Source organism: Carlito syrichta, unplaced genomic scaffold (assembly GCF_000164805.1).
Source record: "Carlito syrichta isolate Samal-C Ts95f unplaced genomic scaffold, Tarsius_syrichta-2.0.1 Scaffold102037, whole genome shotgun sequence".
Classification (NCBI taxonomy): Eukaryota; Metazoa; Chordata; class Mammalia; order Primates; family Tarsiidae; genus Carlito; species Carlito syrichta.
This window is the reverse complement of record NW_007046133.1, coordinates 702,780-724,957: the sequence shown is the minus strand read 5'-3', so window position 1 is coordinate 724,957 and position 22,178 is coordinate 702,780. Positions and strand designations below refer to the sequence as shown.

Here is a 22,178-nt window from a genome sequence, read left to right as displayed (position 1 = left end):
AGTCTCACTCTGTCTCCCAGACTGGAGTGCAGTGGCCACTCCCGGCCACTGCAGCCTTGACCTGCTGGGCTCTGGTAATCTTTCTGCCTCAGCCTTCCGAGTAGCTGGAATTACAGGTGTGCGCTACCACATTCGGCTGATTTTTGATTTATTGTAGAGATGAGGTCTCGCCAAGTTGCCCAGGTGGGTCTTGAACCCGCGGGCTCAGGCAATCCACTCACCTAAGCCTCCAAAGGCACGGGATTACAGGCTGAGCCACCGAGCCCAGCTCCCTCCTCCTCTTGATCCCTCCTGGCAGAGCCTCTGGGGTCCCATCCCAGCAACACCCCTCCCCTGCAGGCTGTGTGTCTCTGGGCAAGGGACTTGACCTCCGGAGCCCAGTGTCCTCTTCCCTTGCTGGTCTCTGCCCCTCGCAGATGGGCTGGAGTCTCCACAGTGCCTGATGGGAGCCCTGTGGAACTGGTGCTGCTGTCACTACTGTCATTGTGACTGACAGTCCTTCATTCACTCAGCCCTTGAGGGGGCCTGTCCAGACAGAGGTGGTGGCATAGTTGCAGGAGCAGGGAAGGCTCTGAGATCCTGGCCCCAGGCAAACGCTATGGGTGCCCTAACTGTCCCTCCCCTCTGCATGTCCAGCCGGCATCTGAGGCCTTTCCGGAGGCCCTGAGGGCTGGGCCGTGGGCCCATCCTGGTAGCTCAGTCTTGTGGGGCCCAAAAAGACAGCTTAGGGACACAATGCCACGTCCCCACAGACCCAGGAGTCATCCTGAAGGGTGTTGGGTGGTGAGCAGGGAGATAGCAGAGGCCAGGACCTCCAGAGCACTGGGTGGCACAGAAGTGGGGTCCTCACATGTCCCCTGGCACCAAGTGACCCTGGGAATTTTGAGAGAAGGACCCCCTGCTGGTGTAGTAACTCTGTTGGAATCCAGAAGGCACAGAGCAGGGTGACTCTGTCACATGACACGATTATGGCCCTGTCTCTAGAATGTCCCTCTGGGAGGGCGGTGCTCGACCCTCTGAATTGTGGTCCCATAGTGAATTTTCAAGTGCATCTGTTGAGTGGATGGGTGGATACCCACCACGAATGCCTGACCTTCAGGTTCCAGGAGCCTGTGTGGGGCTGTCACGACCCCCTTTCTCTTGACTGTGGCCACAGTGGGCCGGCAAGCTCCTCCTGCAGGGATGGACCCACCCCTAGCCAAGGCATCCCCAAGCAGGTACCTCAGCCACACGCAGCCACATACAGCCACCTGCATGTCCCCAGAGTGGCTGTGACATCCGCTGAGAGCACCCGCCAATGCCTCCAGACTTCGAAGAGGGGCCTCTAAGGCACCTACCATCCTCTCTCTCGGCACGTCCCTTCCAGGCGGCCTCCCATCTCTGTCCCCTGTCATCCGCCCGCCGCTCAGGGCCCAGGGACACGGTGCCTGTCAGGCGCCATCGACAGAGCCGTGGAGAGTGGAGATGTGTAGTCAGTGCATGCCAGCCTTACTGTGGGTGAGGACAGTGCATGTCACGCATTCCTGCGGGTGAGGACTCACCGTGCTGGTGGTGAATTCTGGTGGGTTGTCATTCACGTCTGTCACAGTGATGATGGCTGTGGCTGTGTTCGAGAGACCATAGTTGAGATTCCCTTCCATGTCTGTGGCCTGCACGATGACTGTATACTGCTGAACTTTCTGGAAGGGAGAGATGAGTTGGGAGAGAACAGCACTTCAGTGTGGGTTTTAATAACATGGCGGCTATGAAAAGAAATCTGCTCCCAGAATGAACTCAGCCAGAGCCGGGGCGCCTTTGTGCTGGGCTGCCTGTGGGGTCAGCGCCCTCTCAGACTTTCAGGCTGACACTGCCTGCTGGAAGAGCTTTCTGCTCCCCTTGCCATGGGAGAGGGCATGGGATGAAGCAGTGTGGTTTTTCCATCTCAGGGGCCCTGCCTTAGACACGTGGTGACCACGCTTGGTGCCAAGACCGGAGGAGGACGGGCTGCATCCTGTTTGGACAACCAGGGAGGGACAGTTTCCAGAGAGAGGGACACTCCCCAGACATGCAACGGAGGGCTTCACCTCCCGAGTGTCTACACCGTCCAGTTGAACTGCAGGCCAGAACTCTGCCGGGATACCAGGTGAGCCTCTCTCTCCTGCAGGTGCCCAGCCACAAGCTGCTTTCTGCCAAGAGTGTGGCTTGGGAGGAGTGGCTGGTGCCCAGGTGTGGTGTGAGTTTTGAAAGGCAGATCAAGCTGGATGGAGGGAGTGCGTGTGGGATGGGCTGAGGAGTCTCATGGCCCTTCTCACAACCCTGGCTGGGAGTTCACCAGTGCAGAAATCCCGGAGTTGGCAGAAGTGGCGTATTCACACCCTTGTTCTGATCTGGTCATGCATTTTTGCTGTGGCAGCTGAGGACAGCCTGGTGGGCAGCTCTGCTGGGACCACAGCCTGCCTCTTACCATTAGGGGAGGGAGGACTCTGGGGACCAAAGCAAAAAAGGAGCCTCTGAAATGTCCTTCAAGTGACTAATAATCCCAAGTCTTGCTCTCCTAAGAGGTTAAGGGAAAAGACCAAGTCCCAGTCATGTGATTCAGTGACACATGCCCAAGTTCTATGAACTGGCTCCATAAGGAACTATAAACAATGGATGGGTCATCGAACTTTTTCTCTTTGCATCCATCTCTCCATCCAGCCATCATCCATCCATCCTCTCATCCATCCATCCATCCATCCATCCACTTTCCTTCCATTAATCCATCTACCTTATTTCCATCCATCCATCCATCCATCCTCAATCCACCCCTCCATCCACCCACCCAACCATTCATCATCCACTCATCAACCAGCCATCTATCCATCCATCATCCATTCATTCCTTAATCCACCTACTAACTCATTCATTCACCCATCATCCACCTACCCATTCATCTACCATCCCTCCATCCACTCACCCATCCATCCCTCTCTCCATCTCCCCTCCTATCCTTTCATCCCTCCATCTCCCTATCCCTTCCTCCCTCCCTTCAAGACCAGCCAGCCCCAAGCTCTCCAGGCAGCTGATGAGAGAGGAATGAATGAGCCCAGCCAAGGCTGGAGGCGTTCTCCAGCTGAGCTCAGCCCAAATTACCAATCTGTGGAATTATAGCTAAATAAATGTAAATAAATAGGGGTTGCTTTAGGTGGCTCAATTGTGGGAGGTTTGTGATGCAGCAGAAGCTCTCTGACATACACTCAGAGCCTCAGTATGGTGGGGCTCTGTGTGGCCTGGCTGCTGGCTGTCTCGGTAGCCTCACCTTGAATCCTGCTCCCCACCCCCCAGATGCCCTTTTATCTTGGAATTCTCTCCTGGGCCTCCAGCCAGTCAAGCTCCCCACTGCAGCCTTCCATTCCAGCCTGCTCTTCATCCACAGCTCATACCATGGTTGTAATTTTACATTTGTTGTGTCCTTGTCTGATGCCAACCTGAGATCTGGGAGGCCATGCTGTCTCACTCACCACCATGTCTCTGGGGTCGAATGTGGTGCCCCAGAGCAGACGCCCAGTGAAAGTGAGCTGCAAGCTGCCAACCACTGTGGTGGCCACAGATACTCTGGTGAATGACTGGCTGCTCCCCAGGGGACTTGGGTACCAATAAGGCATCTGGACAGTCTGAGGACAGCTGCAAGTGACTAAGGGGGCCTTGAGAGTGTCCCACAATCCAACTCACAGGTCGGCAAGATATGGCCCATGGGCCGAGTCTGCCTGCTGCTGTCTTGCCTTGTGAATACAGTTTTGCTGGCACACAGCTGCACTCATTTATTTACTCACAGTCTGTGGCAGGTTTCACACCACTGCACCAGAGTACAGTAGTAATAGAGACTGTGTGACTCCCAAAGCCTAAAATACTAACCATCTGGCCCTTCACAGAAGATGTCTGTCCACCTTGGGCTCCAACTCCAGCCAGGACAGGCCTGACAGTGAGGCCACATACATCTCAGGGAGGGAGGCTGGGAAGTCAGCAAAGGCTTCCAGGAAGAGGCAGTCATGCTGCCTGAGGGTGACAGGATAAACTGAGAGCAGAGCTAGGAGTTGGGGAACATAACTGGGTCTTGTGGCAGTCAATCAGACTCGGGCCCTGGACTGGGGGGCTGCTCTGGGGGCTCCCACATGGTCTCACCCAGACCAGGGTGACAGTGGCCAATGGCCACTTGCAGGGGCCAGGGCTCGCCGAGGCTGGGGCACTGACTCCTGGGCCCCTAGCCCCCATGCACTGTGTCCCACAGCCCTGGGGATTGTCCCAAGAGACCTCCCCAGTGAGGTAGGTGTCAGGAGCCCCTCGGAGGAGCAGGAAGCAGCTCCAGTCTCTGCATGCATGGCTGCTTCAAGGAGCTCATAGCCTGGGAAAGAAGTCAGGAGTGCTGCAGTCAACTCCTGCGAGTTGTGGAGGAGCCGGGCTGAACTGGAGGTGTCTGGAGGACTGAGTCTTGTCCAGGCTTGTGTCCCCGGTCCCCAGTCCAATGCCTGGCACATAGTTGGTACTCAATCAATGTTCACTGAGAGAACTAAGTGAATGGCTCATGTCTAACACAGCCTGTTCAGCCAGGATCCTTAGGCAGGGGGTGTGAGGGGGCTGCAAGGCTCCAAGGTACAGGGGCTGGGCCTGCAGGTCTCAGGGCTGCCAGTAGCCTGGACCACACTGGACTCAGTGTCCCTCTCTGTAAAATGGGGTGGGACCGCACAGCTGTGGCACCAATCACTGAAATAGTGGCAGGAACGTGTGGCCCACACCGGGATTTCACTGTTTCTTTTCCATTGATCTTCTCCCCTCCCTCACCTGCCCCAACTGCTAGCCCCCAATGACATCCTGTTCTGTACTGTGTACGCCGCCTGCCCTGCACTACTATGCCTGTGGCTCATGCTGGCCCTCCCTGCTCCTCTCCCTGGTGAGCTCTGCTCTTCCTTTGAGAACCAGCTCCCTTCATGCCTCCAGAATTGGTCATGTCTCCCTCATCAACTCTGCAGGTGCAGCGGGACCCGGACAGCCACAGCCCTGCCTGCGTCCACTGCGGGAAGACTAAGAATATCTAGAGGGCTGAGTCTTGTGCAGACTTGTGTCCCCGGTCCCCAGTCCAATGCCTGGCACACAGTAGGTACTTAACCAATGTTCATTGAGAGAACTAAGCGAATGGCTCATGTCTAACACACCTGCCATGATGGCTAAAACTTGAAACCAAGGAGACATGAACAAATAATAGAAATAGTTTACATTTTCTTGCATGCTACATTATATTTTGAAAGTTTTCTCATAATAGGTTAATCCTTATCTCCCTTCCTTCTTTCTCTCTCCTTCTCACATCTGCCCACCCACACATCCATCCATTCATCCATCAATCCATCCATCCATCAATCCATCCATCCATCTGTCTTCCATCCATACTCCATTCCTCCATCCATAACCATTCATCCTCCTATCCATCAACCCACTATCTATCCATCCATCCATCATCCATCCATCCATCCATCATCCACCATCTTTCTTTCATCCTTCATCCATCCATTAATCCATCATACATCTATAATCCATCCATTAACCCATCATTCATCTATCTGTCATTCATCCATCCACCCTCCATTCATCCACCTTCCATCCATCCACCCTCCATCCATCCACCTTCCATCCATCCATCGATTATCCAACAATCCATCTGTCCATCCACCTTCCTTCCACCCATCCATCCATCCTCCACCTATCCCTGCACCTATCTACCCATCATCCATCCATCCATTCATCATCCATCCATCCATTCATCTACCTTCCATCCATCCATCACCCATCCATCCATCCATCCATCCATCCATCCATCCATCCATCTATCCTTCATCCCTCCCTGTACACATCTATCCATCATCCGTCGATCCATCTACCTTCCATCCATTCATCACCCATCCATCTATCCATCCCTGTACCCATCTATCCATCATCCATCCATCAACCCACCATCCATCTATCCATCATCCATCCATCCATCCATCCATCCACACACCATCCATCCATCCACCTTCCTTCTATCCATCCTCCATCCACCCGTCATCCATCCTTCACAGAGACCCCTCCTATGTCAGATGGATCACAATCACCCACTGAGGTAGCTGAGGTCCTTCCATCCTCTCATGAGATAAGGAAGCTCAGAGAGGTGACAGAGGCTCCCCACAGAGGGGTGAGGGAAGTTGGTTCTCAAAGGAAGAGCAGTGCTTGCCAGAGAAAGGAGTGAAGAGGGGCAGCACAGGCCACAGGCACAGCAGGTAGGACAGGGGGTATGGGGCACATGGTGCAGAATGGGGTATCATTTGCAATTGGGGCGGGTGAGGGAGGGGAGAAAGCAAACAGGAGAGGAACAGTGAAACCCAGTGTGGGTCATGCATTCCTGTCCACTGTTTTGGGGCCTGGTATCATTGCTGTGTGGTCAGCAGAGCACATGGTCCTGCCCCACGTCACAGGGGAAGACCTGAGTCCAGTGAGGACCAATTAGTCACATGACCTCCCCAGTATGACACTGGGGAGGTCTGGGGCAGAGCAAGGTGACTGGCTGGGGCAGAGTGAGGTGACTGGCTGGAGGGTCCCTGACATTGCGTCTGTGCCTCAGGCCTTTGTCATAGATGCAACGCAAATGGTACCAAGGTTGTCCACGGTGACGTTAGTCAGGATGCCACGTGTGTCTCCTGGATGTGGGTTGGACATTACACGAAAAGTGTGATGGACGCCACCCTGGACTGGCTTCCCCTGGCACTGCACAGCCAGGACCAATGTGTGTCCAGGTGTCTGCCAGGCCTGTCATCTTGGAGTTCATGGCATTGTCCCCAGCAGGTGTCCCTTCCCTGAGGTCTGAGCCTTGAGATCCCAAAAGAAAGGAAACGCCCCTGCCTGTCTACCAACACAGAGACCAAGCAGCCCACCCCCGGCAGTGTCCCTCCTTGGCTGTACTCTGTCACTGGGAGCCCTTGCTCCCAGCAGCAGGATGGAAGGGCCCGACTGTAGTGGGAACCACTGGGCTGCAGTCACGGCTCTGCCGCCTGCCAGGACACAGCAGAGACTGCCAATGCAAATGCACACCAGGCACGCACCACCTCAGTGAGGGGCACAGGATTCCTACTGTGAAGCCTGCTTCACCTGCGCCAGCCGAGCTTAGGCGGCCCCACGGGAGTTGCTTGTCATGAATAGGGGCCGCAGCACTGCATCCTCCCTGTCCAAGGAGGTAGAGTCAAGCTCCTGACCTGGCAGTGGGCAGCCTGGCACTGGAAACTTCCATCTCTTACCCCTGCTTCTCTCGTTCTTTACAAGTCTGATTTTCTTCTCCCACACAGTATAGATTTGCAGATCTCAGCTGCACCTCTCTGGGGCCCACACCACCATCAGAGGGGCCTCCTGCTGCCTACCCTCCTGCCATCCCTGCCCTTTAGTTAGCGGCTCTCAAGCTGCACAGCATTCACGCCTTCATGTGGCTGTGTCTGCCTCTCTCGACCAGGCAGTATGGCCCTGCCTGGAAGGCCAAAATGGTGAACAAGAGCCCTGAGCAAAGCTTGCTACAAGGGGAGGGTCTGACCAGAGACCAGAGGGATGAGACCAGGAACCCCCAGAGAGACCATGTCCTGTCAGCTAACCACGGCACTCCATCATTCCCCAAATTGGTATTTCTTCAGTCACTGAATCCAGCTTGTACACGGAAACCGCCGGGGCAACTCTGCTCAGAACACATCGGTAAGAAACACACCATTTTAGAAACACAGAGACAGGAGTGTGTGCACCATGTGTGTGCTTGTGTACACACAAACATGTATGGACATGTGGCTATGCACGTGTGCATGCATGCATTTCTGTATGTGCACACGCACATGTGTGTGCATGCATGTGTTGTGTATGTCTGTGCTGCCAACTGCCACTAGAGGGCAGGCAGGTCTTGATTTTGGGAGGCAGGCTGGGGTCTTTCCTGGCCAGGTGGGGCAGGAAGCTCTTCTGTGAGAAGGAAGAAATGTCCGCAGGGACCCCCCAGAAGCAGCCAGCGGCCTTCCCTTGGGAGGCCCGGGGTTTATGGTATTGCCGAGGGCACCCGGGAGGCAGGGTCAGCTCCCCCCCCACTTTTCTTTGAGAAACTGTACTTTTCAGATCTACTCACAGTTACCACGGCCCCTTCAGGGATGGTGGGTGGGTAGGATGCACACGCATGCTCACAGGGTAGGCCACAGAGTCCCTGCACACCATGTGCCTGGCAATTGGGTCTGATCTGGACTTGGAGGGGCTGGGCTGGGCCTGGCTGCAGGTTTTAAAAGGTGTATTTCCTCCTTGACGAGGCAGGTGGGGGGAGCCCCAAGCTCACTGCAAGGTGGAGCCCTGTTTCTGGTGCTCCGGAGCCTCCTCCTGGTGCCCCCATTGCCTGGGCTTGTGTGCCCAGCCACCCCCAACGGCCTGTGGAGCACAGGTGCGGCACTCACCTGCTTCGCAGACGGTTGGACTGAGGCCTAGGGAGGCCACAGGACTCCCCAAGGCGGGGCTGGAACGTGGTGGGCTCTGGAGCCCCGCCACCGCCCCAGGCTTCATGGGACACATAAACGCCCCAAGACCGCCCTGGATGGGTGTCTCCTCTCCACAGCTGATGTGCAACCTCCACTCCTGCGTCAAGCCCGATGGAGCTGGTTGGGTGGCCCTGCATGTTCACAGTCAGCCGCAGGACACCTGTACCTGTCCTGAGCAGGCCCCAGCCAGCCAGCCCCACCTCCCTGCTTCCCTGAAGAGAATACGGTGCAGGCCCAGCCACCCTGTCCGCCGTGGAGCTGCAGTGAATTCATTAAAGAGTGATTTGGCCATTTTCAAGTTGAAGAAGAGGGAGGAGTGCTGCAGCGGGCCGTCCCTGGGGCTTTCGCACACCTCCTCAGCTCAGCACGTATATTCTGCAGAGCGCCCATCAATAATGCAGCCAAGCCTGCCCAGCAAGGCATCAAAGCTTCCCAGGCTGAGTGCTTTGAGCCCGTCCTGCCCACACCTGGCCCGGTTCCTGAACCCGTCTGGCCCACCACACATACTGGCTCCCTTCTCCCTGTTCCTTCTTTGGGGAGGAAGCAGAGGGCGAGGCCAACAAGACTTCAGGGGCAGAAGTCCATCCCAGGGTGGTCAGCGGCTAAGTTGTCTCAGTCACTAATACTTTCTTCTCGGGGGACTAAGGGGGCGGGCAAAAAAAAAACAACTTTCTTCTCCGAGATCATAAAGCTATATTTAATGTCTTCAGAACAGAGTTTCATGAAAGTGATTCAAAAACCAACCAGCTAGAAACACTGAACCCGCCTCCCCTGGATCATGACCCTCCCTGCAGTCGCCTCTGGATGGGCTGAGCATGGAGCCCCTTCCTGGGGGCACCCACCTCCGGAATACCATGGGCTCTCACATGGAGAGCTCTGGTTCTTCTCACCAAAGGACGTTTTCCACCTGAATTTGAATAATGTGAATCTGTTAATTAAAGCCAGTGACGGTGATAACGTCATTTATCAGCCTGGAAACACGCTGCGTTCTCACTCTCCACAGAATCTGTTCCTCTGACGGCACGTTGGGTGCAGAGTCTTGAAAAAAATACAGGAGGGTGTAGGTTTTGGTTTCCTCCCTCAAATCCCTTTGGACCAGGGACAGTGAGTGTGGCTCGCCCTAGTTTGGGAAGAAGTGTCGAGTGGATGAAGGTGGCCAGGCAACAGTCATCATGCCACAGGACTGGGAGCGGATCACGTTTTTTTGTTTTTGAGTCAGGATCTCACTCTGTCTAGGCTGGAGTGCGGTGGCATGATCATAATAATCATGGCTCACCATAGTCTTGACCTCCTGAACTCAGGCGATCTTTCTACCTCAGCCTCCTGGGTAACTGGGACTACAGGTTTGCCACCACTCCCGGCTAATTTTTTTCTATTTTTTTTTTCATAGAGACAAGGTCTCTCTATGTTGCCCAGGCTGGTCTTGAACTTCTAGGCTCAAGCAGGCCTCCTGCCTCAGCCTTCCAAAGTGCTGGGATTACAGGTATGAGTCACTGACCCTGCTGGGCTGCGTTTCTAATCAGCCTCATCGGGAAGGAGCATGAATGGTGGTGGAGAGCAGGGGAACGTGGGCTAGTAACACAGAGCCATGACCAGATTAGAGTGGCCTGTGGAGAGGACAGGGCTCTCGCCCCAGAACACCTTCTCGTCAGGACGTGAATGTTCCAATTAGGAACATCCTAATTGCGAGGGGCATCCTCGCGAGTAAGCAAGAGACACTTGAACTGCTCAGGCCTTCTTGAAGCCTCTCCTGATGTAGATGTAAATGTAGAGGCACTCCATTTACATGGCGTGGCCTAATGAGACACGGTGGCAGATACGTGTGTGCATGTCTCCCTTCCTCAAGACGACCTGCTCTTCTCGTGCCAGAAGTACCCGCGATGGTCCCAGAGGATGGTGCTCACGGCACAAGGGCCAGAGAACTCTTAGGAGGGAGAGAGGAGAGACAGGAACGACATGCCCATTCACACAGCTGTGGTGCCGTGCAGCCCGGGACGCACAGGACTGAGCTGTGACCATCTCCAGGGGCTGAGGCTTGCCAAGACCGGAGAGGGCTTCCTGGGCCCAACAGGCTGGAGCCTGGAGGCAGCACCTGGGAAGGCCATGAGGCCCCATCTGGGCAGGAGGCTGTGGTTGCTGGGGGTCTGCCCCCGCTGGGCTTGCTGAAGTTGAGGGATAGAGGCCAGGGTTGCCACCTTAAATCACTTGTTCACTGTTTGCTCCAAATACCTCAAGCCAGGGTGTCTTCTACTCCAAAAGCGGTTCCCTCAAAACTGTGACTCAGATTTTCCCTGGAAGGCAGTGAGGGAAGAGCAGAAAGCAGGAGCTCTTGCCCAGCCCCCACGGAGTCTTTGGCAACTTCCATGTCTTCCGTCCAAAGGTGAAGGCAGCAAGGGTGAAAACCACAGGAGAGAGACTGGGGCAAGTGGGAGGGAGGGGCTGGAAGGGGAGGGGAGGGGAAGGGAGAGAGAAGGGGAGAAGGAGAGGGGAAGAGGAGGAGTGAAAGGGAAGGAAGGGGAGAGGGAGGGAAAGAGGGAAAGGGAGAGGGGAGGAGGGAGAGGAAAGAGAGGCTGGGGAGGAAGGAGAGGAGGGAAGGGGAAGAGGGGGCAGAGAGGGAAGTGGGGATGGAAGGAGAAGGGGTGGAGAAAAGGGGAGAGGAAGGGAGGGGGGAGAGAAGGGGAGATGGAGGGGAAGGGGTGAGGACAGGAGGAGGAGGTGAGGGCTCGCCTCACTGGGGCTCCCCGTGGATAGTGCCCACCCAGGCATCTCCCTGCCAAGGAGTCCCACACTCGGGGTCGCCCCATCCTCAGACATGCCGTCAGCATAAGCAAGAGACCGGCCCAACGAGGTGGCCTCCCCTGCTGTTCTCCCTGGAGGAGCTGCTCAGGGCATGTCTCCCAGGGAAGGGTTATGGCAGTGAAGGGGCAACCAGACTCAGTCCTCATGGAGGGAACAACAAAAATGTCTGGTCTGCTCTTGAGGACCCCGGTGCCCCAGCCCTGTCCACTGTCCTCAGGGGAGCTGCAGGCTAGGAACAGTCCCCTGCTAGCCAGGGGCCCTCCACACTTGGAGGTGAGGGAGCAGTTTGGGAACCTCCATGTCCTGCTCGGCTGCTCTGAGAGGGGCAGTGGGCACAGGGTATGGGAGGGGTCCTGCTGCCATGGTACACACTGTCCTCGAGGGTCTTGTTTTTAATGCAGCTGGGACTGGGGACGGTCACAGCCACGATGGGCCCTTGGCCCTGCTCCATGGTCCACACCTGGTCCATGCAGGCTGGGACTTGTCATCTTTTCTGGCATGACCACACCTGTTTGTGTCCACATGGGCCTCCCCGTTGGACCCTACACCTGTTGCTGCCCGCTGGGCCCACTGGGCCTCACTGGATCATACCTCCAGCCCCACCTAGGGTCTGAGGAAGGCCAGGGTCCTCCAGGCCAAATACCTGGGAACTCTCCAGAGTCACGGACCTGAAGCCCAGCCCCAGCACCATCCCTTAACCCCCGGGAGTGCAGCCCCACTGCCCACACCCACATGGTGCCCGTCCAAAAGGGCGTCCCAGGCTTTGTCACAGCAACCCGATTCTGTCTGGCAAGCATGAGCCGGAAATGGTAGAGAAACGGAACTTTTTGGAATCAGACATGAGCATCTGACATCACCCAGGAAAACAAAACCAAGCAAAACATGACTTCTGTCCCCAATAACCCCCTGGAGGAGGAGGACGCAGGGATGGTCCCCTTCAGCACACCACAGCCTGAGACACTCGAGACAGGCTGGACCGTCCAACGGAACCAGTTGCTCATGACCCAGGTGCATATGGCGGAGGAAGCCTGTGCCCGACACTAGCCATTCCCCATGTCCCTCAGTCTTCATAAATCTCTGGCCGTCAACTACACCTCTAATGGCTTTTAAGTGAGTGTTTTTATTAGGAACATTTCGCAGGCGACATTCTTTTTTTTTTTTGAGTTGGAGGAGTCTCACTCCGTCGCCCAGACTGGAGTGCAGTGGCCCCTCCCGGCCACCGCAGCCTCGACCTTCTGGGCTCCGGCGATCCTTCCGCCTCAGCCTTCCAAGTAGCTGGAACTACAGGCGCATTTTTGATTTATTGTAGAGATGAGGTCTCGCCAAGTTCCCAGGCGGGTCTCAAACCCGTGGGCTCAGGCAATCCACTCACCTCAGCCTCCCAAGGCGCGGGATTACAGGCTGAGCCACCGAGCCCAGCTTCACAGGTGACATTCTAATGGTGACAGTTATGCAGGGTGGGAACTGCTCATCGTGGACTTGGGGGTAGGACCGGTCCCTGCTTCCCCTCAGCCCTGTTGGCAGGTGGTCCAGCAGCCGATGACATCCCTTGGGCCTGGTAGGCAGGTGGGGGTCTCTGTGGGCTCTCACTCATCTGCAGAGGCTGAAGGGGAGCTAGTGTGGCCCTGGGAGGCCACGTGTGGCCATTCTCATGAGTCCTGACCTGCCACGGGGATGCCCACCCCAGGGAGTCTGAGGGGTGTCCCTCCCATGGGTGCATCAGGCTTGGGGGAAACCCAAAGGTGTTGTGGGCTCCACGGCTCCCTCGATCACTCCTGGGGTCCTGCCATCTGGGCTCGTGTTGTCCTTGAAGACCTTGTTTTGAATGCAAGCATCCCCTAACCAGCTCCACGTCCCAGGCCTTGCCCAACACCTCTGTTTATGTTCACCAAACAAGGACAGGAGTGAGTCAGCGTTTGCTCCTGCCCAGGGGTGGCCGTGCCAGAGGCCAGACTGGACTCACTACAGCAGGACTCTCCCTGGAGCACCTCCCAAGTTCTCTGCAGAAGGGCCTAATCTTTCCACTTCCATGCCTCCAGGACTCCACATGTCCATGGAGAGTGAGGACCACGAGTCACCCACCATGCAAGTCTGGCCATGCCCGCCCACTGTGACCAGCCATTGGCCATGCGCCTGGAAGCTGAGGCACTGTCTAATCTCCCCAGTCGTCCCTCACGCCCTGTGTCTGTCCCTTCTTTCTCCTTGTTGCAATCCATGAGCTAATGCTCATGGATGGGGACCCTGTGGTTTTCAGTAAGCCTTCCACTGCGAGGGATCACCCCTGAGGGATGGTGCCCACGGCCTGATGCTCACTGGGCTGTGTGGCCCCTTCTCTGAGGACACAGCTGGGAGCTGCATCCCACTCGCACCCCTGGAACCTGCATGTGTGTGCATGTGTGTGAGTGTGGGCTTCCAGGCACACACCCTGTCAGACCATGTGGTGCCGCTGAGAGGCATGGAAATCCTCAGCGAGGTGCCAGCCTGGAGAAACATGTGTTGCTCATGGCTGTTTGGGGGGCACAAGGCCGCCCTCTCTCCCCAGGTAGGTGGGGACTTGGCTGTGGAGGAGATGGGGACAGGGTCTGGTTTGCTTCATGTCTGTGTGGACCTTGCAGATGGTCCTCCCCACATGGGGGTCACAGTCAAGGCCCATGGGACCGTTTCTCCAGTCACAGGACAGGATGAGGGCAGGGCAGCTCTGACCAAGAAGCCTTGCCTGGCTGAGGTCGCTGGGAGGGTGTTGGAGACTTGATGGAGTCTCCCACCCTGGGAGGAGGTGCCGGTACTGACCACAGCATGCTGAGCCCCAGGCGTCTGGCCCCTCCCTCTTCCCCTCCCTCAGTTCCCCCAGCATCACTCCACAAACATGTGTCCAAGCTGCATGGCCAAAGCTCTGAGGTGCCATGCTTCCCACCCTCAGAGCTTGAGGCTGTATCACCTTCCACAGACCACAGACCAGAGGCAGTGGGGCTGGGCGGGTCATGACCTTAGATATGCCCACGGCTTGGCTGTCTGGTTCCTGAGCCCACATTGACCTTTGGGCCACCTCACATGACCACAAAAGCATCTTCCATGTGGCCTGCCTGCCCCCATGTGCCACTGTGGGCACCACCTACTACACTTTGGGGATTTCCAAGAAAACTGCTTCGTGCCCTTCCCAGGGACAGGGACGGGAGGTTTTCAGTTTTTCAACTTGGCACTGATTGATCTGAAAGGTGGAGGCAGAGACTCCAGGCAGGACAACATGGTTCTCAGAGCTCATGGGATCCGGGCCCCATGGCTCCAAACCCAGGAAGGAGAGTTTGCAACTTCCTTGCCAGACTCGGTTCCAAAAGGACCCCAGCGAGTCCTGGGTCCCATCTCACCCGCCCCAGCTGGTGGAGGGGCCCTGCAGACCCAGAGGATGAAGGCCATGGAGCTCGCACTGGTTGGGGCTGGTGAGACAGGTTTACTCTAAACTCAGTGAGGTTGCTCTCCTGGGTCCTGGGAGCCAAACATCTCTGTGGGTCAATCATGCCTGGGATGACACTGGCCTCTCTGGTCACAGCACAAACAGGAGGACAGAGAGTGAGGTCTTGATGCAGAGGAGTCTGGCAATGCCCTGTCCTGGTACTTGGGGAATCATGATGCTGCTATTGGGGTCCATGAGCCAGGAGCTGGTGATGACTCTCTGGTTGCCATGGGAGCGTCCTAACAGGGACACATGGCCAAACCCTGGGGATGTCCCAGCCATGGAAGCAAACCCACTGACCTCCCCTGCTTCCCTGGCATCCTGCTGGGTCTGGCTATGAGCAGGGTGGGCACTCAGGACAGTGGATGGAGGTAGGTGACCGTGACAAAGTTTCAGGAACACAGGATGGGTCTGGGCTTGGGAGTCACAGAACCTAGCACCAAGTCAGGGGCTGCTCCATGTGCCCTGATTGTTTCGGGCTGCATGACAGTACTGTATCTCTGTGCCCATACTGTCATACATGGGCATGTGGCAGCTGGGAGGGGAAGGACTGTCTCAAGGATGCTTGGTTCAGAGGGTGGACTTTGAGACTGGCATATGCACTCAGGTCTCACCAGGGGCCATCAGACCACCCAGACCCAGAGCATCTGCCATGGCTGGACCCTGAGGCCCACAGGGGGTCATCTCTGCTTTTCTGGACACCTCTCACCATCACACACCAGCAGGGCATTTTCTGGAAGCCTCACATGGCACTAGCTCAGTGACTACCAGAGCAGCTGGCAATGGACACTTGAGTTTCTTCTTGGCCTCAACTGTATGCCCAGTTCTGTCCAGCCCATGGCAGAAGGCCAGCATCGGGCAGTTTCTCAATCCCTTCCTGAGTGCACTGTGGTGATGCTCCCCAGACACCCATGTCCTGTGGGGACTTGGGCCTCCCCGCCCCTCATGGCCCTCCTCGCCTCACCTCTCGGTCCAGGCCCGCTGCCACCGTGACAATGTCCCCCGTCTCGCTATTGATGGTGAACATGTTCTGGGATGGGCTCTGGGGGCTCTGGGTCACGATACGGTAGCGCACCATCCCATTGGCCGTGGTGCTGTCATCAGCGTCGTTGGCCGTCACAGTCATCACGTAGGTGCCTGGAAAGGAGAAGGTAGCTCAGAGGATGGCCAGCACATGGGCTGAGGCTCCCTTGTGCACCCGGGGAGCCATTGCCATCCTCTGCGAGGCCCTCTTGCTGGGATGTGGTCACCGCACATCCTTCCCCACTAGTGCTGGTCCCAGTAACTGTTGGCTCAGTGCTGAGAAGTGCCCTTCTCTCCCCCCACAGAGTCATGGCAGGTTGCTTCTAGAGCTGAGGCTCTTGCGAGGTCATCTGCTCTGACCTCTTCCTTTTTCAGCTGGGGACAGACTGAGGCCGGGGCAGGAAGAATTTCCAGGCTTCCAGGGCTGGGGCCAGTGGGTCAGGCCTAGGGCCACTCTGCCCCAGCCGGGGCTCCTGCCCCATAACTTTATGGTCCGAGGCATCTGCAGTCACCTAGCCCAGCAGGGCCTACAGGGAGAGACTCAGACACATGATAAACTAGACCTAGTATGGGTCTGGGCACACAGAAGGTGCATAATAAACACCAGCAGAAGACACAGTGGAAAAACCAACCTGGAAGGACCTCTCAGAGAGGCTGCACATGGGGAAGTAAAGTCACAGGGAGTGACCCCGTGGTGCTGTGGGTTCCATGGCTATCTGTGGTTCAGAGCCGAGCGTGGCCCCAGAGGGGCTGGGTAAGCTGCCTACACTCTCCTAGCTGGTGCCTCAGTTTCCCCATCTGCACACTGGGATCTGTCCTGCAGGCTGGCGCATGCCCACCTCTGGAAATGGGCCTGGAGCTTCTTTGCTGTTCACCCTTTCCTCCTGGGGGGCAAGTGGAATTAGCACATTCCTGTCCCTTGCCACAGTGCTGGGCTCAGCCACCGGCAGGGGACCCAGCCAGAGCCAGGGATCACAGGAGAGGTGTCTGTTGGGCTCCTGGGAATCACCACACTGTCCCTTCCACCGCACTTGGCTGGGTCAGCATATGAGGTCAGGGTTGCAGGCAGAAAGGACTTCATACACATGCACACATATAGGGCTCCTGTAGATATACACATGCACAATGTTTACACAAAGGATAGTGGACAGGGACATCTGAGTAACATGATTTGTATACAACAGAAATTACTTTGCCTTGTGAGTTTTTTGTTTGTTTTTGAGACAGAGTCTCACTGTCATTCAGGCTGGCATGCAATGGTGTGATCATAGCTTACTGCAGCCTTGACCTCCTAGGTTCTAGTGATCCTCCTGCCTCAGCCTCCCGAGTAGCTGGGACTACAGGCACACACCACTGCACCTGGCTAATATTTTTATTTTATTTTATTTTATTTTTGAGTTGGAGTCTCACTCTGTCGCCCAGACTGGAGTGCAGTGGCCGCTCCCGGCCACCGCAGCCTCGACCTGCTGGGCTCCGGCAGTCCTTCCGCCTCAGCCTTCCGAGTAGCCGGAATTACAGGCATGCACTACCACGCCCAGCTGATTTTTTGATTTATTGTAGAGATGAGGTCTCGCTGCCCAGGCTGGTCTCGAACACGCGGGCTCAGGCAATCCACTCACCTCAGCCTCCCAAAGGCGTGGGATTACAGGCTGAGCCACTGAGCCCGGCTATATTTTTATTTTTGTAAAGACAAAGTCTTGCTATGCTGCCCAGGCTAGTCTTGAACTCCAGGGTTCAAGTGATCTTCTCGTCTCAGCTTCCTGAGTAGCTGGGACCATAGGCGTATGCCACCACACCTGGCTCATCTTAAAATTTTCTTTAGAGATGAGTCTCGCTATGTTGCCCAGGCTGGTCTTGAACTCCTGGCTCAAGCAATCCTCCTGACTCAGTCTCCCAAAGTGCTGAGATGACAGACGTGAGACCCTGGGCCTGGTGCCCTGTGGAGTTTTAAAGCTGCTTACCAAAACGCACACACACGCACACATGCACACTTGCAGAATTTCATTTGTAGGGTGGAAGTGTTTTGCTCCTGTGCTTCTGCCTTCCTAAAGCAAAGCATCCCCAGACAAGCAAAGCCAACGTTGCACTCAAACTCTATGGTAATCTTCCACCTCTAGGAAGAGCAGAGTTGAGAGCATCGTTGGGCTTGCAGGTGACAGAATTTGGCTCCTCTGGTTTCAGAGGCCAACGGGAGAGGCCACTCCAGCTTCCCAAGGCACCTGTGTTCCCCACCATGGCCCGACATTTTCGCCTGTGACATGAGTGAGGGCCATGCACCTGGCACAGACAGGTGCTCTCCAGCCATGATGGGGGGGGTGAGGGGGGCCGTGGAGGGGGTGGAGAGGGAGAGAGACAGAATGGGGATGAATGGGAAGGAGGGGCCAAGCCCATGTCTGCTACAATCACCAGAGCCATGGGGACTGGCTGGGACTTACAGGAATAATGGGCTTTCTAACTGGGCGGGACTCAGAGCTCCTCCAGCTGCCTTGACCGGCTTTCTCCAACTCCCTGTCCCCTCACTGCCTGGGCCCTCCCCCATCATGTGCTCAACCTGCCCCAGGCCTCTTGTGCTTCAATGTCACGTCTCAGAGCTGCCCATGGCTTCCTGGTGCACACGGGAGCAACTTGGGCCCAATCTCACTGCAGGCTGTGGTGGAGCAAAGCTAGGGTTTAGGCTTTGGACTCCAGATCTCCTCCATGGGGCCCAACCAGCCGGGGGAGGCGGAGGGATGGCGATCATCCAGGGCTCCAGGCACCCCGGGGTGGCCAATCTGTGCTGACACAGAGGCCAGCATAGTACCCCATTCCAGCGCCCGCCTGCACCCACCTCATCAGCGATAAATCAAGTTAGCAGAATGGCAGGGAGCCCCCACCCACGGAGGACTCCCTCCCCTGATTCCCGAGGGGCTCAGATAATCCCACTACATCCCCTTAACTCCATCACGGGCCAAGCTCACGTGCTCTCAGGTGGGAATGGGAACAGGCATTCACAGCCGGTCTGTCATTAAAGACCCCCAAGTCCTCCAGGGCCACGCGTAAAGATCCCCCGCCCACCAAGACTATATCCTCCAAGCAGCCTCCCGGGGAGACTCGCTGGTGTGTGGTTATTTCATGCTACGAATGAAAACAAAGCCCCCCTGGAACCTTGGAGGTCTGAGGAGAGGCTGGGCTGGGCTGTGGAGGTGAGGCTTGGCATCCCAGAGGGCCGGGCTGGGATGTGCAGAATGGGAAAGAGGTGGGTGGACAGGTCTGTGGGGACCTTACTGTGGCCTGCCTTCTCCTTTGACAGATGGGGACACCCGAGGCCCACAGAGGAGGCCTGTGGTCAGGTCCAGCCTAGCAATTGGCTCTACCACGACAGAAGACAGCTTGTCCTATCCCCTTGCCAGAGGCCCAAGATGCTCTCTGTAAGTGCCAGAGAGTCCCTAGGTTAGGCTTTGCTGGTCACACACCTCTGTTTACACTGCTCAGCCTTGAAGGGTAGCACAAAAGCAGCAAGAGGACATGCCAGCAAGTGTGTACAGCTGCGGTCCAATAAAATTTTATTCACAAAAGCAGAAAGAGGACATGGCAGCAAGTGTGCATGGCTGCTTTCCGATAAAACTTTATTCACAAAAGCAGCAAGAGGACATGCCAGCAAGTATGCCTGGATGTGTTCCAATAAAATTTATTCACAAAAGCAGTTAGAGGACATGCCAGCAAGTGTACATGGTTACATTCCAATAAAACTTTATTCATAGTAGCAGCGAGAGGACATGCCAGCAAGTGCACATGGCTGAGTTCCAATACAATTTTATTCACAGTAGCAGCAAGAGGACAAGTCAACAACTGTGCAAGGCTGTGTTCCAATAAAACTTTATTCACAAACAGGTGTTGGGCTGGATGTGGCCCATGGTTTGCTGAAGCCTGCTGAATGCCATTTAAAAAAAATCCAGGGACAAGGTTGGTTTAACAAAAAATACAGAGAACCACTATAAGGTTTCTGACTTCTTGTTTTACCAAGGAAAGACACTGGAGTATACATCTAGCTCAACTGTTTTATGAAAGAAAAAAAAATTCACACCAATATAATAGGAAAGACCTAGACTCAGAATAAAGGTCAGTCCTCTGCATTAAATAAATTTAACTTCTTGAAAACACTTACTATGTTGAGAGGTTATTTTTTTTGAGTTGGGGTCTCGCTCTGTCGCCCAGACTGGAGTGCAGTGGCCGCTCCTGGCCACCGCAGCCTCGACCTGCTGGGCTTCGGCGATCCTTCTGCCTCAGTCTTCCAAGTAGCCGTAATTACAGGCATGTGCTACCATGCCTGGCTGATTTTTTGATTTATTGTAGAGATGAGGTCTCACCAAGTTGCCCAGGCGGGTCTAGAACCCGCGGGCTCAGGCAATCCACTCACCTCAGCCTCCCAAAGCGCTGGGATTACAGGCTGAGCCACCGAGCCCGACTGTTTTTTTTTTTTTTTGAGATGGGGTCTGGCTCTGTCACCCAGGCAGAAGTGCAATGGCAGGATCACAGCTCACTGCAGCTTCAAACTCTGGGACTCAAGCGATCTTCCTGCCTCAGTCTCCTAAGTCTGGGACTACAAGTGTACATCACCCCATATAGCTAATTTTTGTATTTTTTTAGACATGGGGTCTCCCTATGTCTCAAACGATCCTCCTGACTCCCAAAGTGCTGGGATTACAGGTGTGAGCCATCATGCCCAGTCAGGCTTTGCTTTTCACATAGAAAAACAGAACACTGCCGGGCTCGGTGGCTCAGCCTATATTCCCGTGCCTTGGGAGGCTGAGGTGAGTGGATTGCCTGAGCCCGAGGGTTTGAGATCTGCCTGGGCAACTTGGCAAGACCTCATCTCTACAATAAATCAAAAAAATTAGCCGGGTGTGGTAGCGTGCCCCTGTAGTTCCAGTTACTTGGAAGGCTGAGGCGGAAGGATCACCGGAGCCCAGCAGGTCGAGGCTGTGGTGGCCGGGAGTGGCCACTGCACTCCAGTCTGGGCGACAGAGCGAGACTCCAAGTCAAAAAAAAAAAAAAGAAAAAGAAAAACAGAACACAGTGGGCTGAGGCTCGGCACAGCAGTGGCCAGGCACGTACTTGGCAGTGACATGTCTCCTCCGAGCTTCAGTCTCCCCATCTGCTGCCCTCACTCCTGGGTACACAGTGGAGAAACCATGCTGGAAACCAGGTGAGTGAGAGGGGAAGGCAGCCCCAGGCAGGAGGGAAGCCACGGAAGCCACGGGCCTGCCAAGGTAGGGGGGATACATGGCAGGTTTGCCTTGGGGCTGACGACAAGGGTGGGACATGACCGGTTGTGGGTCTGGGAGCTGCGGTGTCTGCCCTTCCCTCTCCACTGCCTGTGACCCGCATGCTGTGCAGCTGGTGATGGGGCGTCTGCCCAGTGCTGTCTGTGTGGGGTGAGGGGGCACCCTGCTCTGCCTCCTGTTCCTTCTCGCCTTCTCCCCCACTAGATGCTGGTCCCAAGGCAGGGGCCAGCTTGCTGTCCCTGCCAACTCCTCAGAGGTCCTGCTCATGCATCAACAGCTGTAACCGAATTCTTTCCCTTCTACAGTGTCCCAACATCCCTGTCTCAGGACACCTATCGCCCAGGATGCCTCCCTGGGAAGGGGTCCCGGAGCAGACAGACCTCCGGTGGGCTGAGCTGGTGGTCCTGACCTGGACTCCACGGTCTCCAGTGTGGAAGCTCCAGGTGCCCGACTTGGGCTTATGAACTGAGCACTAATTGGATATTGATCAGGACTCCCACTGTCTGCTGATTTTTTGGTTAAACATAATTGCATTCCTCAAATCTGATGTAAGCAGCAATCTCCACATTTGCCTTTGTGCTACCTGCAGCCTTCGCAGAAACAGACCATCTCCCTCGCCAGGAAGGCTGGTGTTCTGAGGTGGCTGGAGTCACTGGAGCTTGGCTGACCCCAGCAGGTGGGTCCTGACCTGGCATCCATGTAATTTAATCTTCCCTACCCCACTGCCCCGCAAAGGACTGCTCGTTAGAAGCTGCACGAGGCAGCTCTTATCATATTGGCTCTTCATTAACCCAAGACAGTCATGGCTTTGAACCAGGGCCACATGCTCTCCCCTGCCTGCTGTCTGCCTCAGATGGCAATCCTGCACGCAGTGCTGTGGGACACGGGAGGAAGGGGAGGAGGAGGAGGCTGGGGAGGAGAAGGAAGAGGTTGAGGAGCAGGTTGGGGAGGAGGAGGAGGAGAAAGGCAAGACACCCTGCTTCCAACACAGCACTCTGGCGGGCAAACCAGGAAGTCGGTGTTTTGAGGCAAACTTGTATGTTCCCAGAGAGAATGTTCTGGAAACTGTGTGTGTGTGTGTGTGTGTGTGTGTGTGTGTGTGTGTGTGTA

At 55.8% G+C, this 22,178-nt stretch overlaps 1 protein-coding gene across 2 annotated transcripts in view; it reads right to left on the bottom strand.

The window, feature by feature from the left end:
• CDH4 (cadherin 4) overlaps window positions 1–22,178 on the bottom strand; it is a 148,765-nt gene that overhangs the window by 34,834 nt on the left and 91,753 nt on the right. For both annotated transcript variants that reach the window (XM_021715770.1, XM_008064945.2), the window contains exons 5-6: window positions 15,746–15,918; window positions 1,542–1,679 (exon numbers count right to left, since the gene is read on the bottom strand). In XM_021715770.1, coding sequence (XP_021571445.1) covers window positions 1,542–1,679; window positions 15,746–15,918 — 311 coding nt within the window. The remainder of the gene's footprint in view (window positions 1–1,541; window positions 1,680–15,745; window positions 15,919–22,178) is intronic.